The sequence below is a fragment of the Petaurus breviceps genome, unplaced genomic scaffold, assembly GCF_028583685.1.
Source record: "Petaurus breviceps papuanus isolate PSGF00001 unplaced genomic scaffold, PetGlider_PUasm1.0 90822, whole genome shotgun sequence".
Classification (NCBI taxonomy): domain Eukaryota; kingdom Metazoa; phylum Chordata; class Mammalia; order Diprotodontia; family Petauridae; genus Petaurus; species Petaurus breviceps.
In genome coordinates, this window is record NW_027187351.1 from 23842907 (window position 1) to 23862377 (window position 19471).

Below are 19471 nucleotides of genomic sequence, written 5' to 3' on the forward strand. Positions count from 1 at the left end.
ATCTATGGTCTGAAGCATAGTATTCTTTATTCATGTGCTTTTACTTATGTGGATAATGAAGTGAAACTCTTTGGAATGATTTTTTTAAGGTTCTACCTTGTTCTAGGGCTTTATGTAGATAGCACAGTGTTATCCACAATCAGGATAATCTGGAGGAACTCATCAACTGAATATTTGAAAGTGAGATTTTGATTTAGACTGTGTCCTAGAATCCCACCTAAGAGTGAAAAATATCTATCTCTTCTTATATAACATTATAATCATAATATTATCTTCTTGTATAATATTAAGAAACAATTGTTAAACAAACATTTCCATTATTATGTCTTTCAAGGAATCATGTTTGTAGTATATTCATGGAGGGAAAGAAAGTTAAAGGAGAGGACATAAAGCAACATTTTTCTCTATTGAATTAAATTTTTAATTGTCAACAAACCATAAATATAGGAATATTTTATATTTTATAAACCTTTTGTTCGGATGTGTGATCATAAAGGGGGATGTATGTTATAGAATATTGTTTGCGAAAGCCCACTTTTTCCTTTCCCTTGCCTTTATGAAGTAGGTTCCTCAATGTGGGCATAGATTATTCTCCTAAAAATTTTGGAGACTGTCTTATGTATCAATAATTCATCAGTCATAAATGAAGAACTCAGAGACCTCAAAAGCCATGGAGTAAAACTCCCTCATTTTATAGATGAAAAAACTGAGGCCCAGGAAGGCTATGGCTTGCCCAAAGTCACACACATAGTAAATGTTAGCTATTGATTGGTTGCCTTTTTTCATAGTAATAAGGTTAGTGATTTATTTTTCCAAGTGATTCCTATTCCAGGTTCTTTTTTCAGACAATAGCTGTCTATTTCTCTCTAAGTACCTTGGCCAGTCATGGGTCGAATACCAATTGTGATTGGCATAGATCTCTGTTTCTCTAAATTAGGTTGATTCACCCTTCCTTAGACAACCCAATGGCCCTTTGCTTCTAGGGATTCACCATCTTGATATTGGACTTAGTACAGGTATCCAGTGAGCTTTAGCTCTACTACAGTACAGAACTACTAAACTCTAGCGATTCGCCAGCCTCGGCCACCCTAACAACAGGAACTACAATCATTCATCACCACTACTGGCATATTCTAGCTTCTTCTACATATACTGAGAATTAAAATTGCATTATCTCTGGCATAGTCCTCTTTTGTGTATACTTTAGACTGGCTGTTCTCTTTATTTTCTTCTTCCCACATTGACTTCTTCATTTAGCATATTGTGGACTATACACAATATGTATATAGTGTAGTGTTCAAATACAGTCCAAGGATTCACTATTATTGATAGAGAAAAGAGCTTGTCGAAGAAATATGTAGAGGTCTTTTCCAACTTTTATTTATCTGTTCTTTGTCCTTCCATTTTCATCTTTAAATGCCCTAAAGATGAGCTACCTTCGTTATTTCTCTCACAAATATATCTGTAAGCTTGCTTTTCCATAAACTTCTTTGTTGTTTTGTTAGGTGAGATTACTTATGATCTTCTACCATGCTTTTCTATAACATTTTTCACAGAAATTTATTTTCTAAACTGATATTTCCCACAGCTGCCATATTTCTCTACTTGGCACTGGTAGTTCACTAGTTAAGGCAGTTTTTAAACTTTTTGTGTCTCCTCAATATGATAATTGATTTAAACCACCTAATTTCCATAGAATACAGTGACAGTTTCAATGTGTGTTATTTAATCCCTTTCACATTTTTTATATCAATTGTTTGTTTAAATAAGTGAAACAGGAACTGTTTCAACTGTATGCCATGTCCTTCAAATTTGGGGTTTTTTTTCTTCTAATTTGATCTTTGTTCTAACAAACTTGCAAATTGGCAGTATACAAGAGACTAACTCTTGCATAACCAATAATTTCTTTAAAATATAATCACTTCTTCTTTATTTTCTTTTTTGATGAACATGATGTTTACTATATAGAGTGCCTCATAATTCTCTTCTTGAAGACACTATTCATATCCAATATAGCAGAGATCAGCAAACCTGATCATCTAAGAATAGTTTTTACATTCTTAAAAAAGTAAAAACTTTTCTTAGCGCATTGACTATACAAAATCAGGTAGCAGGGTGGATTTGGCCTGTGGGCTGTAGTTTGATAACAACTAATCTATAGGTATGGGACTGATGTATATACTGTGCAACTTTTCTCTCAACTCTTACACCTGAACCATATTTTCCAACACATTTTTCACCATCCTGCCTTATATTCAAATTTACATTGAAAGTAGCAGTATTAAAAAATGTTTTAATCTGGATGATCTTTTATATTCTTCATATAACTTCCCTACTTCTTCATGCTCTACAATAGATGTCAGTACATAAGTTGATGTTATTTTCATGGTAGTTTTTAGGTTTTATATTGTTAGATTGGTTTTTTTTGGGGGGGTGACAAATGCTTGTCATGACTACTACAATATGAGATGACCAATGAAATAATCATTCTGGGTACCATTGGGTGCATGATAAAAGCATGGAAGAGGGAGGGGGTTGCATACTAAGAAGAAATTTTGGAATTAACTATTGTTCTCAAAAGTTAAAAACAAGTACCTTAAAAGATGGGAATGATGACTTGCTCTCAGTAGTGTGAAAAGCTTCCCTCAGGCAGCCTGCTCCTACCTATTCTAAATTATACATTCAACCAATGACTAGTAAGACAGGTGTAGCAGCAAGCACTCCAAGCGTGTCCTCAGGGTTTGCTGCCCATACAGGTTCTTGGATCTGCTTTGTTAAAGGAAAGCAACTCAAAATGGGTTAACAAGCTTACTTTAATCAGTCAGACATATATCGTTTACCTTGTTCAGGGGAAAAAGGTCAGCACCCCAAACTTCAAAATATACAGACAGAATTATCAAGACATTAACAGATCAAGTAGACAGCTTTCCAAACTGTCCAACCATTACATCCATACCCAGTCAACATCTGGGTTTCCACATCTGGGTTTTTCAAAGCCGGGGGACTCTCAACAACGGCTTCCCAGAATTCAGATCAAATCACAGAACACTTCTCAAAGTGAGTCCCAAAACAAAGCTACACATCAGGGCTTATATAGCCTTCTCCTGGCTCAGAGAATGTAACAACCTTATTGACTCACTGGCCAATCAAGAAGTATCTACTGAAAAACAAGCCTCCCTCCCCAGGCTTCAGGTGCATTTTAACCTAGGGGCAGGGAAGATCTTCCAAATTTGCATTCCCATTACAACAGGTCACCTGTGGCAAGCTACATGCCATCTCCATTTCTCTAGGTAATGTGAGAATGAATGTGTCTTTCCTTATATGTTTTCCCATGGCTCTATCCATATTAATTTATTTTTTTCCAAATGCCAAAATTGAAATAAACACAGCTGCATTTACTTTCATTCAAATTTGGTGAATTGTTTTATTGTGCTGCAAAGATATAGAGGCAAGTAATGCATGCAAAATGTAGAATATGCATCTCTTTGCAACTGTTGCTTTTAAACAAATTTCTTCCAATATATTGAAGGCCTTCAGGAAGAGCAGGTAAATGGCATGTCTGAAACTTTTAAGACTAGCTGTCTCTGCTTAAAAGTGCAGTTGAAAATTTTGATAGTGGATGGCATATAGCATTTTTAATCCACCCTAAATTTTCACTTCAGGGCTGAAAATAACCATAGAAAATCTCACTGCAATGGTAATTTTTCCTAAAAGTTTTTAAGTACCTGAAAATAAGGTTTTATACTGAAATTTCCTTTCCAGTGAGAACTGTTCAATATATGGAATGCTATGATTCTAGTCTTTCCCCCCCTTATGTATAATTTTTATATGCTTTTCCAATGTTCTAGAATGCCAAAGAGAAATTGGTAAGCCAAACTGTTTGTATCATGCTTCAGTGGTTTAATACTCATCACTAATTTTTGTTAGTTCTTATCTAATATTCTTTCCAGCTGCTGGCTATCTCTTGAAGGAGGGCTACTCTATGCTTTTGTTGGGCCTGCTGCTGCTGTTGTCCTGGTAAACATCAAAATCACCTTTATTTTCTTCTCTGAGTAAAGAAAGGCTATTTATAACAATTAAATCAACTGTTTCACTAGTCATTGCATGTTGTATAGAAGTCAGCATCTGATGCATTGTTATGATGATTTATTTGACTTCATAATGCTCTATAGGAAGTACATGACTACTCTGAAATCTTATTTTGAGTTGCAAGTAATAGGGTGGAAGGTGTTCATATGTCTGGGCTTTCATTTATACTGTACAATTACAATTGTGTAGAGAAGCTATGGATAACTTAAAATCTTTGCCCTTTAATATAAACATTTCACTCATTGTGCATTATTTATTTGTAAGAGGTTTTGCCATGCATTCTATCTGGAATATCTCATAAAGGTCCCCATTTCTCAAGAATAACAAAAGATAGCTAAAACAAACCCCTATGAAATACACAAAGGTTATGGGGTTTTTTTTCCTTTTGTGAAACTCAGAAGCAATTTCTTCATAGCTCTAACTATAGAACATCTCCCAAAAATGAACATTAATTCTGCTACTAATTTGCCTTTGTCTCTCTTAATGAGGACATCTCATTTTATTGATACCTAATCTTTTTCCCCTCAATAAATCTGGAAAGTGAGCAGGGCGGGAGGGCAGTCTGAATTAAATCCAGAGATCCTCATCTCTGTGCAATTAGCTTTCTAATTGGAAAACTGTTCCTCAGTTTCTTAAATGATTCATGCAATAAATTGGAAGCAAATGGAACAGTTTCCTCAGCATTCTAAATGTATAACTTTCCTTCTTTTAAAGTTTGGTCCTTTTTGCCCTTAAACATTTTCAACATAGCAGTGAACTAAAGCTACACATGATTTATAAGAGAAATAAAATCCAGGCACGGGTTAGATAAGGACCTAAGAAAATAAGAAGTATTAGACACGTTTTTATCTGCTGAGTTGAATCTTGATTCAGTGGATAGGATCATTTCCCTAAGCTACTATGTTAATGTTTCACTAACCCTAAAATAAAGAAAACCCATTGTGTGTGATAGAAAAACTGCTATTATAGTCTTTAGGGGAACAATCAATTCCTGTCTGCATGCTAGGATTATAATAGAATCTATGACATACAACATTTCTCCTAGTTTCAATAATAAGTCAGAAGATAAATAACTCTTTCCTTGATTAAATGGTAACTTGGCAGTAGGCAATTTTTTTATGAGTAAAGGGATTTATACCCACTAAAAGTGGTATGGATCTTCTTTATAGCATCAGTTAAACAGAGTCAAATTATAAAACCCACATGGCTTGAGCAAATTCACAGGTTTAACTACTTTGTGTTGAAATCTGCAAATCATTTTATAAACCAAAAAGGGGAAAAATACTCTTTTGAAATTCCAATATGTGGTTTACTCATCTGTAACAGATGATTCTGTCATCCCATTAAGAAATAATATCTCAGGCAGGGAGGCCAAACCAGAAAAGAAGGAAGAACAAAATAAAACAAAACAATTTTTATATGTTTGGTAATTAAGTCCTGTGAATAATTAAGTTCTTTTGATTCATCACTTTTTTGGACCAATCCCGAGAAGCTATTACAAACAATTAAAATGGGAGACATTTCATTCTGCTATTTATGTTTTCAATGTAGAAGGGAAACTATGTGTGATTACATCACAGTTGAAATATCTAAAAGATTTTTAAATTGAAAATAAGAGAAACAGTAAAAGGAAATTTTAAAGCATGTTTAGTAGAGCATACTGTAAAAAATGATGCTTTGATAGCCATCTTGAAAAATTAATTTCTTAAAAGATCCCAGTGATCTTTGCCCTTTCAGCTGGTAAGGCCTGACATGTACTATGAAATGTCATCCTTTCTTGATTAAACAGACTTTTTCTCTGCTGGGCTCTCTGACCCCAAAGCCTGGAAAAATGACCCAGGTCTAGTAAAAAAAAAAATCCTCCCCTCACATATCCAATGCCATAGGTTATGGCCAGATTATCAAAGGGATAGGTAAGATGAGGACAGGATCCTATAACCAACTTGATTTTCTGATTTTAGAACCATCTGGGAGTAGAGGAAAGAGAGGAAAATATCATATTGCCTTGATAATGATTTAAGGAGACTTGAGGGGACTGGGGTGAAGGTAGCTAAAAACTGAGCCTTCCATATTTATTGCAAAAGATAAAAACTGAGTATGCTTAAAAATTGTTAAAGTAACAACCTAGTATTAAAATTGTCAAGTATCTGGAAAGTGCTTCAAATAGTATTATTATTAGTATTGTTATTTTCATTAAGAATATGCAATACCATGTTGCTGTGTTTGTGAACGTTGAATTGATTAGAGACTGATTTCAAGCATACTAGATATTACTAGATTCCTTTCACTACCATTGAAAGGTCAACTGTTGTTTCTATTTGACAGGTCAACATGGTGATTGGCATTTTGGTATTTAATAAACTTGTTTCCAGAGATGGGATCCTAGATAAAAAGCTCAAACACAGAGCCGGGTAAGCTGCAATTGGTAGATTGTGAAGATTCTTTACCAGTGAATCTCATCTTTTCAGTTCCAGATACTCATCAAATACATTTGACTGTGCTTTGAATTTTGTTCTCCATGTACTGATGTGTTTGGTAGATTTCATCCATCCAAAAGTTGCAGTTGTACTGTCCTCAGAGAATGTGACCAAAAATATCCAATCATAATAAAACACAAACTAAAGTATTAAGTTAATTTTTAAAGATGCTGATTTTGGTATTGCCAATCAAAAACCTTAAAACCTAAAGTGTATCTATGAAGTAATTGTCCTTAGTTAAGATACTACGTTATTCCTCAGATGTCCTTTGTTCCTGTTAGCTAAAAGAGGGGGGAAAAATAGCAGAGGCAGGTAAAAAACAGCTTATGGTTTATAGATGAAATGCCTGCCAAGTGGCCGAAAATTTTTGTGTTTCCTTCAGAGATTTACCTTTGACTTTTTATGTTAAAATCTAGTTCCTCATGTATAATAATATCTTGTCAAACAGCATTCTTGCTCTGGATTTGTCTTCTTTGCAGTGCTTGTGACTACACCCTGCCAAAATGAGCTATTCAGAGTTTTCACATTCACATTTCATCTGCTTATAAAATTGATAAAAGCATCTCTCTGAATTAATTTCACTGTTATTGTATTACCACCATACCTAATGACTTAATGAAGACATTTCATATGCAGATTGATGTCAGCTTTCTAGGGTTACATTGTCACCCTTTGTAAGCTAGTAGAAATGTGAATGAACATTAACTCTCTAGTTTTCCCTTTCTATCTATACATATATTTTATACCTTTCATTTTCACCTATTCTCTCTCTCTCTTAGAAAGTAATTGCAGCATAATTCAGAACTTACTCTGCAATTGTTCTCTTTTCTTTCATAACCTACAAGCTATTTCTGATAAGCTATCTAGTGCTATTTAACATTTGTAGTATTTTATCACTTGGTAGTAAGATTTTGACATTCCTTCAAAAGAGTATTATCTTTGTGAAGATCTTCATGACAAAATAGGATAGTTACATGGAAAATCTACGCTTATTTTATTTTGCTAATGTATGACTAGTTGGTTTTAATGTAGAATTTGAGAACGTTCATGTCATATCTGTAGTTCTGCTTTAGGGTAATAAAAATGTTAATCTAGATAATTGAGCGAATATAACTTTCTATTTAGTATTCATATATTATTCACTCTCAAAAAAATAATAGTTTAAATAACCTCAGACTGAGTACACAGGTACACACACACACACACACACAAACACATACTTCTTGAAGGCCCAAGCAAATATTGGAAAAGCAAATGTCCGTACCCATAGTTTCCCACACTAATGAAATTACATTCCAAACCTAGAAATAAAGACATACAAATGCACATACAAACAACATGTGTGTATATATGCATATATTTACATGTTTTGTCATTGTTTTAAAGAATGTTTTTAAAGTGAAAATTCTATTTGTGAATAACTTAGCTAATTAATGAATTAGAATTCTATTTATTCTTCTATTGTGAAGTATAATGACTTATTAGCATGAATAAATGCTTTCTGAGAGCCTTGGGAGCAATTTTAACTTGCAGATGTATGAAATTCCAAAATACTTGTAGAAATTCAAACCCATTTCTTATTCACTGATGAACACTAATATCTTCAATGAAAGAAGAAATTTAATTCTAAAAGAATCAGACTAGAGCAAGTAAGAATAAAAATAACTCTAATTGATGAAGTTGCTACATGGTCATTTCTATAGCAAGGAACCTCTATTCTGTCTTTGGTCATAACACATATATCAAGAGTTCAAATACTTTTAAAAAATAGTTTATCAATCATACAATAATCTATGTGAAGTGTAGATAAAAATGAGATATGTTACCATTTCAAAATTATTATTATGAAGATAAGGTATAAATTGTACAAAAAATAAATGACAAAGACTTCAAGTCTGCATGTTACAAATGGATTGGGAAAACATAATTCAGTTATTAATTAATAATAATATTAATATAATTCAGTTAAAATAACATAATCTTACATATAGAAGTGTATCTAGTCAATAAAATAATTTTTATACCTTGATTCACAGGGATTTAATCAATTAATAATGCTTTCTATATATAGCATTGTCTCTGCAGGGAAAACTTAAAATCAATTATATTAAATATAACTGTGTTATGAAGAAATTTCTCCCTCTCCATTTTCCTTCTATGCTTTTACCTACAACTTCAATTGATATTTATCAATGAATACAAAATGTAATGGCTAGAAAATATCTACCATTCCTATAAAATAACTAAATATATGGCAGAGTAGAATTTTAAAAATTTTCTGTTAATTTTTCTATATAAAACAGAAGAGTGATAATTTTCTTAAAATGTTAATGAGGGTAATAGCATGACAAAAATAGAATCATATGTGCACTCCCAAATCTCAAAAAGAAAATTCCATTAGTATTACCTTTTCTTTTTTTATGGAAGCTCCTTTAAAACAGCAGTTTTACCTTAGCAGCCCAAAGGAAAGGAAGAAGGTTAGGACCATATAGTGGAGAAAGCACTGAACTTGAATCAGGAAGACATGAGTTCAAATTTTCCCTCAGATATTTTATTAGCTGTGTGATCCTATGCAAGGCATTAAAGCTCTGTTAGTCTCAGATCATACTTCTATTAACAGGAGATAACAAAGTAAGATCCTCTGCAAATCTTAAAACATGCTAAATTAAGGTTAGTGATTATTGTTGTTTTTCTTGTTATTAAGCTAATCTATAGCCAGAAAGGTAAATTATATATGAAAAGATATCTTGAGATTTTTCCAGAAGGAAGAGGTTAGATTCATCTCAGGAAAGCAAAGCTTTGATGCATCTGGTGTGGCATTTTGATGGAAAAATTTGCATTGTTTTCACTCTTGAAAAATGATTGATAGGCAAGGCACTAGGGCCTACAGATAGGGGATAACTTTTGGAAAGGGGTAATTGATGCAGAAGGCCGTCAAAACAAAGTTCTACTTGTATCAGATGGCATAGGTGAGATTGGCAAAGATTCCTCTTCTTTCATTGGCTCTCTGGAGAATAGCTGTTACTTGAGCACTGGGAAAGTCTTAAACTTTGGGAAATTCAAGTCTTCCTTGCTAGTCAGGATCTTTCATTTTACAAAGCAAAATATTCCTAAAATAATGTACCACAAAACAGGTATTTGCTGATGTTAAAAAAAAACATATTGCTGCCTTCATTTTATAGCACTGACTAGTCACTTCATCTATATTATTTCTCTTGTGTTTATAAGCAGTTCTGTGAGGTGTGTAGTAGACTTTTTTTCTCAGATTTAAAATTAAAAGGTCTTTGGATTATAGATTTAGAACTAGAAAAAAACTTAGAGGACATCTGATCCAACCCATTTAATTTTCACAGATAAGACTGAAACATAGAGGATAGGTGACTTTCCCAAAGACACCCAGGCAGTAGTAAGTGGCAAAAGAAGGATCAGAATACTGGTTCTCTGACTCCTAACCCATTCTTTTTCTGCTGCACCAGGTTACCAACTTTAAAATGACATCAGGGGCAACTAGGTGGCATAGTGGACAGAGCACCAGCCCTGGAGTTAGGAGGACCTGAATTCAAATATGACCTCAGACACTTGACACTTACTAGCTGTGTGGCTCTGGGCATGTCACTAAATCCCAATTGCTTTGCAAAAAAAAATAAAAATTGAATTATATCATGATAAAAATTATTCCCATTTTAAAGGCAAATATTTTGAAGTTGATAAAGGGATATATAAGTTGTAAGAAGAATATCTCCATCATGAAACTCCCTTCTCCCCATCTCACTTACTTATAGAATTTGGGTTAGAATTAAAATGCTAAAGGTATCTCAGGTCATTTTGTCCCAGGTGCCATTGCTTAGGATTATCCTTGACTTAAGACAAATGTAGAACCATAGATTTAGTGCCTGAGGGAATCTTAAAGACCATCTAGTCCAAAATCCTTATTTCACAGACCAGGAAACTGAGGTCCAAGGAAGCTAAATGATTTGTACAAGATCACATGAGAAATAAATTGTACAATCAGGGTTTTCTAACTCCAAATCCAGTGCTCTTTTCATTCCAGTATGTTGCCTAGTCAATAATCATATTTTATATTATTTTATGTACATTGTGTTCCATCTATATCAAATACTTCAAAGAGTCAAGCTCTTTAAGTCCTATTATAAGCTTTGTTTCTAGAAAAATATGAAATCAGACTAATCCTAAAAAGGTTTTTTGGGCAAAAAAAAATGGACTAGAGGGTTATTATGGCCCTCATCAGTATTTCTTTTTGGAGATGCCAATGAGACAAGAAGGCAGCATAAAAATATACTCAGAGTATTGGCACAAGGCAAAATGAGATTTCAATTAAATTATCTTTTATTATAGGAAGCTAAGAAACTTATGCCATGCTTTTAAAATTAACATTTAGTAACCCTTGGCCAGTGGCCATGTTTTGAAGGTCTATAGATAAATTAGTTTTACTAAAGAGGGAAAGATTAGTGTATATGTTCAACCATGAAGAGACATATTGTCTGTGAGATAATAGAAAGACAAATTCAGCACCTTTGTCTTAAAGAACCTAGTATGGAAACAGATTTTGAAGAGCAGTATTTTGTCTCTTTAAAAGCTGAAACAAGCGAAACGGCTGTATCCACCTAAAAAAATCTATTTTGCTTTAAAAATACATAAGATTATATGTCAGGGCTTTCATGAAACAAATTGCATAGAGATGTAGTACCCTTTTTCAATGAGTAGAAAGAAGGGAATGGGATATTCCTTTTGGAATGGCATAGTAATGCAAGTGATTCAAGTCAGTCTATGTTTTCTCCTCATCAGATAATACTACTGTTTGCATATAGGCTCACTTATATTATTTTTTTAATTTGGGAAATCCCTGTTATTTTTCACATTCCTGAATTGAATTAATTTATTTTTCCACATTTTCAAAGTATACATTCCAAAATGTGATGAGGCAGAACTAAGTTACTATCATATAAAAAGGTATACATACCTAGCTAGAAAATTGTTCTGTAACCTTACAGTTAAGAAAAAGATAGGAAAAATTATTATTTCATATATAATCTGAATTTAGAATTGGAAAGCAGAAAATATCATTGGAAATACTTTGGTCCAAAGCTTTCTTCTTGGTTTTGCCACGAAAGTATTTTATCATAACATATAAAGGTGTATATTTATTTTCAAGAGACCTGTTCCCCCAAGAGTATATGTGTAACATTTTCCTTGTAGTATGGAGTTGATCACATGATGCAGTGGACTGTAAGTTAGCTGAATTCCAAGCTAATCTGAAAAAATCTTAGCTATCTATCTAGAGTTTTCAACAAAATGTTCGGAAATGAATATTTTGAACTTAATGCTTGCCTACTGTGTTTTATTAAAGCAGAAGTCTATCATCTTTTTATCCCCAATTAATAATTCACTGTATTTCATACATTTCAGCCCCTATATTCAGACCATACTAAAACATGAACAAAAATTTAAGCTAACAAGAAATTTAAACATATAAATCCATTGTGGGGAGGGAAGTAAATAATACATTAAGAAAGAAGTAGAAGATATTTTTGCATATTTCTGCTTGCTTTAATAACTTTTAAGATGTTAGATATTTCCCATCTCATAAAAGTATTCACACATGCTTCATTCTCAGATAAATGTAAATACTTTTCCTGAAGATAGGAACACTGGTCTGAATAAAGGGATTTCATTGTATGTCTACACTAGCATATGCTTATGTTTAGCTTAGTGTATTCAGCAACTTTGATCTTTAGGCACAATGGCCATTAATAGTATAAATGATGAAAATATGCTTTGCATGGAATGAAGGCCCAAAATGTTAAAAGTTAAATTTAAAAAAATGTGTAGTACAAATGCAGCTTTACAACAGCCTAGCACATTTCATTCATCTTTGATAAGTACTCTTATTTTTCTGCATGAAATCGTATTTAAAAGCTAACTTGCAGTAGCAACGTTTTTTTTGGTGAAAATTCAATATTTTGTTCTTTTTGTGGGTGTTCTGTTTGTTTGCAGTCAGATGAGTGAGCCTCATAGCGGTTTGACGCTCAAATGTGCCAAGTGTGGAGTAGTTTCAACAACAGCTTTGTCAGCCACCACCGCCAGTAATGCCATGTTAGTCCTAATCATTTACATCTTCTTGTTACAAATCTTATACAGTGCATGTGAAAAAAAATGCTATGATGAAAATTGTGTTTGCTAATACTATAGCTCTGAACATGCTTAAATATTTATAATTGGCAACAGCCTTTATAACTACCATGGGATATTCTGTATAGAAAATAAAATACTAGAATGTTATAAACTTTATGGTTTCCATGTTAATGGTCTTGTTGCCACCTGTAAAGATGCCTGGTTTAGCGGTGGGTTTGGTTTCTTTGGAGGACTGGCACACAGCATTACGTCATGTGGTTTTCTCTGTCTCTGAATAGGGCATCTCTTTGGAGCTCCTGTGTCGTGTTGCCTCTCCTGGCTCTGACATGGATGTCTGCTGTTCTGGCCATGACAGACAAAAGATCTATCCTCTTTCAGATACTTTTCGCAGTATTTGATTCATTACAAGGCTTTGTTATTGTCATGGTCCACTGCATTCTTCGAAGAGAGGTAAATAGTTTAACCTTGGGAAAAAGGGAAATGGATTGGGAAGGGTTCAGACTTCTTAATCTGTGTGATCTTTCCCTTTTGATATTAAGTTCTTTAGGGTAAAACCAGTTATCTAGAGAATCAAGCACTCAGAAGCCCAAATCCAGCTTTCAGAAATTATTTTAAAATACTACTATTATTCAGGAAGAGAGAGTTTCAAATAGATGGGGTCTGCCCACAGAAAAGAAAAACCTCCAGGTACCAAAAGATAGGGATGAAAGACTATGAAACCAGATTGAAAGATCATATATCTACACAGGAGAATGGTGGATGAGAGGGCAAGGAGATACAGTTGGATTAAGGCAACAAAAGAAATGGGAACTCCTCATCTGTTTAAATCAGGCTTCTAAAGACAGTTCATACCCCGTCCTCTCATCTATATTTTAAATGATCTCATTTTAAACAGAAAAATATTGAAGAGTAATAAGTAGTTCTTTTGGCTCTTTATTATATTGTAGGAAAGGTCACTAGTGTATAAAAAAGGTTACTAGTTTTGATATGGATGTTTATACTTAGCAAATAAATAGGTGTGCTCAGTTTGCCATGATTGACAGTATTTGTCCATGGCAGCTGGGGATCGAAGATGGCAGAACTCCTTCAGGTAATGTTTGAAGTTTATTACCAGGAATGAGTGAAGAAACATGCTATCCTTCACCATCACAGCCACTGAACTTCACCAGATGTCCCCAGAACTGTGATTTATTTTAGACTTGATTTGTTTAGTGACGAAATACTATTTTCCAACCTGTGTGAAAAGAGTTCTGAGAGCCTGCAAACACTAACATGCTATTTAGAAGGTTATTTTATGAGTCATTTTAATGTTTGCCCTGGGGATGAGTGGAGACAGGAACACTGAGAACCCATAAGACTTGGTTCCATGTTGAGGATTTAAAGAGACTGTTCTATCTTGTCATATCGCAACATTCACCTTGTCCATTAGAGATTTAAATATGTGCATATACATAAATGCACACATTTGTGGTCTTCCATAAACATAACTATTAGCCCTTACTCGGTCAAATCTCTTTTGAGGAAATTGCCAGCCCCTTATGTAGCTTACAGATGTCAACCTCCTGTGTGTATTTATTGCCTGCAAGTCTCTTGTATGACAGCAAGCAATGGATTCAAATTGAACATTTCTTTATATTCCTAAAGAGGTAATTTCATGATTTTAAAAAACCTAATTAAAGTTGCAGCTTCAAAGACTGAGTATTCCAGCATCACCAACAAATTACCACACAGAGCTTCAGGCTGAAGAAGCTACCAAATATCAATTATTATTATTGCGGCTTGTTTGTTGTTGTTGCTTTTTACTGTTGTTACTACCAAAGGGTAACTTCTTTAAAGATGAGGGTGGTGATAATAAGAGTTTTTCACTGGCATTTTGATAATGCTCTAAGGTTTCCAAAACATTCTTTGTCTATAATCTTGTTTGAACCTCAAATAAACCCTGTAGGATTCCACTAACTTCATTTTAAAAATTATAAAACTAAGGTTCAAAAAAAGTTAACTGGCTTGTCCATGATCACATACCTATCAGAAGCTAGACTTCATCCCAAGACTTTCCCTACTTCAAATCCAGCACTATTTCATACTGCTTCTTTCCAGACCTTGGATAATAATTATCCAACAATTTAAGTCAGTCCAGCATGCCTCTCAGATTCCAGGTACTGTGCTAGAAGCTGACAGTGGACCTGAGATCTGAGAACTTGGATTTCAGTCCTAGCTCTGCTACTTTTAACTTTGTGACCTAGAGTCACAAAGAGTCTCTTTGAGCCTCAGTTTCTTCATGAGCAAGATGAGTGGTTTGACCCCTTCCAACTCTAAATACTCTAAATCAAATGATCCTAGAAAGACAAAAATGAAATTCAAGGCAATTTCTGTTCTGTCCAAACTGTATTTACCAGAGATTTTGATGTGTTTAATATTGTAATTACTGTTCAGAAGTAATGAATGTCTTGCTAAGTTTCTGCCTCACTAGGGCATTTTACATAGATAAAAAAGAGGTTTTATACATGTAGTATACCTATAATTTTAATACATCCTATACATAATAAGCATTTGAATATTTGTTGATATATACTGAATTGTAAACTTTAAGTGCAGTAGTAGAAAGGAAGAGTTCCATTTCTAAATAATTTGCTTTTTTCTTCAAAGAAAATATTTCAGTCTTCCTAAATGCTTTGCTGACATTTGGTAGCCTTAACTTATTTTTGATAGTTGGGAATAATGATAAAGGCTTATTTCAATTGCTTTTATTAAAATGCTACAGTTATTTATTTCAAATGGGAATCAATATCAGTTTTCTTACAAGAATAGCAGCTGAGTATCATAATGGATAAAGTACCAGACCTGAAGTCAGGAAGATTCATCTTCCTGAGTTCAAATCTGGCCTCAGACGCTTTTCAGTTGTGTGATCCTGGGCAAGTCACTTAACCCTGTTTGTCTCAGTTCCTCATCTAAGAAATTGTAAACCACTCCAGTACTCTACCAAGGAAACCCCAAATGGGGTCACGAAGAGTTGAACTGAACAACAAATTCAACTCATTCACTAAAAAGTGTTTCTGCTCTCTTTGGTATTCTGTAAATATCTTTTCTCTATTAATGGAGAATAAAGCAGGGACAGTCTCTTATATATAATAACTTTTAAAATGGAATTTCATGGAATTTGTCAGAAATCTCCTTATAAAACATGAATGCCAAACTTCCTTCAATCCTGACACTAAAATGACAAAGCACATATCTCCTCCTCATGTAACATCATTATGAAAATGTTGTGTGTCATCTCTCTATATCATAAATCCTCATTTCAGTTAAAGTTGAATCTACGTCAAAACTCAATATGAATAAATCTTATTACTTAAGGGCTAAAAGAAAATAATCAATTATTGGATTAATAATTTAATTTCCAGTTGTTAGTTATCCTCTTCACCTGAAATTTTTGTTGTTTACTTTGAACATATTCTATATTTTTATCTGTGCAAACCAATAAATAAATATTTATTAATTACCTATTAGGCATCAGGAGTACAGGGACAATGAAAGACATAATCCCTTCTCATAAGTCAAGAAGTATTCGTTAATTGCCTACTATGAGCCAGGCTCTTTGTACCTTAGAGGTACAAAGGTAAAAATACTCCCTGTCCTCAGTGAGCTCACAACCTAATGGGAAAACACTCCTTGCACAAGGAGTTTAATTTGACTGGAGAAGAGAGTTCACATATAAATATGCATAAATATAAATCAAATAAGTACAAATATATGTAAAGTAGTAAAATGCAAGATGGTATAGAAGGTAGAGTACTAATAGTTAGGATCAAGAAAGACCATGCCTGTTGATGGATATTATAGGCTGCCTTACTCCAAGCAACACCATTTGTTTACATTGTGCTTAGGTTATTATTCATTGCTAAGAGAATAAATATATCTTTCCATAACAGGAACCCCACACCTCCCCAAATAACAGATTCTACTAATATCATAACTGAAGATAATTGGGTCTTGTGATATGAACTTTTCCTATAGTAGTCAAACTTGAATCCTACAGGAGATCCCAGAGACAAATGAGTTCTCTATTTACTAATTTCCCGCTTATATCATTTCCTTTCCTGGATGACTCAGAAAACATACTAATATTTTAGTGTGATCCCTTTAAATTTTTCTATTTATATAAACACTGCATCATATATTTCCTTTTAGATGGATAGAGATTTGGGGTAAGAAATGTGTATAGCAAAAATGATCTTCAGTTTCATTGTGGCTCTTAACATGTATTGTAAAAAACGTGCCCATATGCTAACAACTTTTCTGTCTGTTTCTTTTATTTTTCCTTTAAATTATTTTCCCCTATAATGTTTTAAAATACTCTATGCACATTAATTTCTCTAGTTTTCCTGTGAAGAAAGTGGGTGTTCATGTAGGAGGAATGTAGCCTGTAGAATAAAAGAGAAAAAAGAAATTAAATACTGTAATGCTGGCATTTTAACAGTGATGCTGTGAGTAGGGCATAATTTCTTTGAGAGGTAGCTATGTTTTCACAAATCTGAAGCCTAGCATTATTTGCATATAAGGGAAAAAGATAGAGGGAGAATATACCAATAGCTTTGTCTCTGCCAGTCCAGTTATAATGTTTACATGAGAATTTTCTGTAGTGTAAAGTAGTCATTCACATTTTTGGAGTCAAGAGACCTAGTTTCAAATCAATATTTTATTACTCTCTGTCAACTTCAGCTGCTAAATTAATCATTCTGGGCTTCAGTTTCTTACCTACAAAATCTGGAAACTAGAGGTGTGGGAAGATGGAAATCCTAAGGATACATGACAAGGTCCAAGGTCCTTATGTTTTATATCAAGAGGTCAGGCAACAGTGTTTGGTGTAGGAAGACCTTAAGATTCAGTGGCAGGGCAAATGATAAGAGCTGGTGGTCCTGATAATTTTCATGTGATCTAAGCCTTTGAGCAATCAAGTGGCCAAGGATGATGTCTTGCCAGCCCAGGGTCAAAAGAGGGGGCAAGAGGGAAAAGCTGGGGGAAAGAATTGTATTTGGAATCAGCTGACCTAGGTTCATATCACCACTCTGCCACTTAAGGTATTAAGGTAGGTATATGTGACCTAATACCTCTTTGTGCCTTGGCTTCTTAATTTGTAAAATAAGGGGTTGAGCTAGATAACCTCCATGGTCTCTTCTAAATTGACATCAATTTTCCTATGAACTCCTTCACACTTCAACTTTCACAAAGTTATTTTTTAATCGTTTACCTCAGAAGGCATTTTCTCAAATGCCTTATCACTTGGCTTTGCTAAAATTACAACTACTTCTTTGTTTCATCTATTTTAAAATTATCTACTTCATGCCCTTTAGGACAAAAAATAAGGTTTAAGTGATATTTGTGAGGAGGAAAAAGATAAAAAGAGGAAAAAAAACTTTCATTAGCAGTCCAAATTATTACAACTTTGCTATACTTTCAACTGTTCACCTCAAATCTCTGTTGTTAATTTGGATCAAATGAAATAACCCTGGAGTTCCAAGGAGAAATGGACACGTTTTCTCATTTTTCTTCACATTTATTAATTAGAATCCATTAAGATTAAGTATGTATTCTGCATATGCTATTTACTTCCTCTTCTTCTAAATTGCTAGGGGAACACAAGCCAGAGAAGAATTATGAAGCCTGAACAGTGGTTACTGTTGCTAGGAAACACCTTCCTTGGTAGCCGCACGTTCAGCACATCCATCTCTCTCTCTGTGTCTGGCTCAGAGACAATCTTGCAATTTGATTTCAGAAGGGGAAGGGAAATAAGATTGTGATACAGACTAAGCCACTGTAAAGTCCTTTTGCTAAATGAAAGACAGAAGGAAAGTGAATGCTTAAGTAGATAATTTCATAATTTCCATGTGAGGAAAGTAGCCTTTGTTGTTGGCAGTTCTGCTGTAAAGACAATGGGATATCAGGTTCAGAGACCTCTTTGCATGTAAAAAAGCTAAGAATGCACCAGGCCAAAATGTTATCTTTGTAGATACAAGCATTAATTTAGCACCTACTATAGGTCAGGTACTATGATAGGTGCTAGGTATATAAAGAAAAATGAATCATTCCTTGCCCTCAAGGAACTTACAACAGGAAACAACATGCATGTCCACATAGTATATATATATATATTTGTATATATGTATATAATACAAAAGAGATCTAAGCTACCGTTGGAGAAGAGAAGGACCTGATAAGTAACTAGGGAGACCAGATACTAGCACACATCCAAATACATATATTCATGTGCATATTGTCTCCTAAGAGAGGCAATATGGTTCACAGAGTAGAGTAAGTATTCAAGTTCTGCCTCTGATACATAACAACTGAGTGACCATGGGCATGGTTCTTAACCTCTTGCAAATGCAGGCAGCTCTGAGAAAGACAGATGTTTCTGATCTCCGTCAGTGAAAGGAGTATTTATACTGGGAGTCTCTGGCTCTTATCAAATCACAGGCACAAATCACCCCACCCCAAACCCAAAATAATTTCTAAAGCAGAAAATTAGATTGTAAGCTCCTTGAGGGCAAGAATTTTTTTGGCCTTTCTCTATATCACCAGATAGCACAATGCCAGGCACATAGAAAGTTCTTAATAAAGACTTATTGGGGTGGCTAGGTGGCTCAGTGACTAAGGCACCAGCCCCAGAGTCAGGAGGAACCAAGTTTGGTTCCAGCCTCAGACACAACACACACACACACACACACACACACACACACACACACACACACACA

The 19471-nt window shown here is 34.1% G+C and overlaps 1 protein-coding gene across 3 annotated transcripts in view; it reads left to right on the top strand.

The window, feature by feature from the left end:
• The window catches only part of ADGRB3 (adhesion G protein-coupled receptor B3), a 923661-nt gene that overhangs the window by 841838 nt on the left and 62352 nt on the right, over nucleotides 1-19471 (top strand). For all 3 annotated transcript variants that reach the window (XM_069070720.1, XM_069070722.1, XM_069070721.1), the window contains 4 exons: nucleotides 3951-4017; nucleotides 6415-6500; nucleotides 12582-12680; nucleotides 12998-13169. In XM_069070720.1, coding sequence (XP_068926821.1) covers nucleotides 3951-4017; nucleotides 6415-6500; nucleotides 12582-12680; nucleotides 12998-13169 — 424 coding nt within the window. The remainder of the gene's footprint in view (nucleotides 1-3950; nucleotides 4018-6414; nucleotides 6501-12581; nucleotides 12681-12997; nucleotides 13170-19471) is intronic.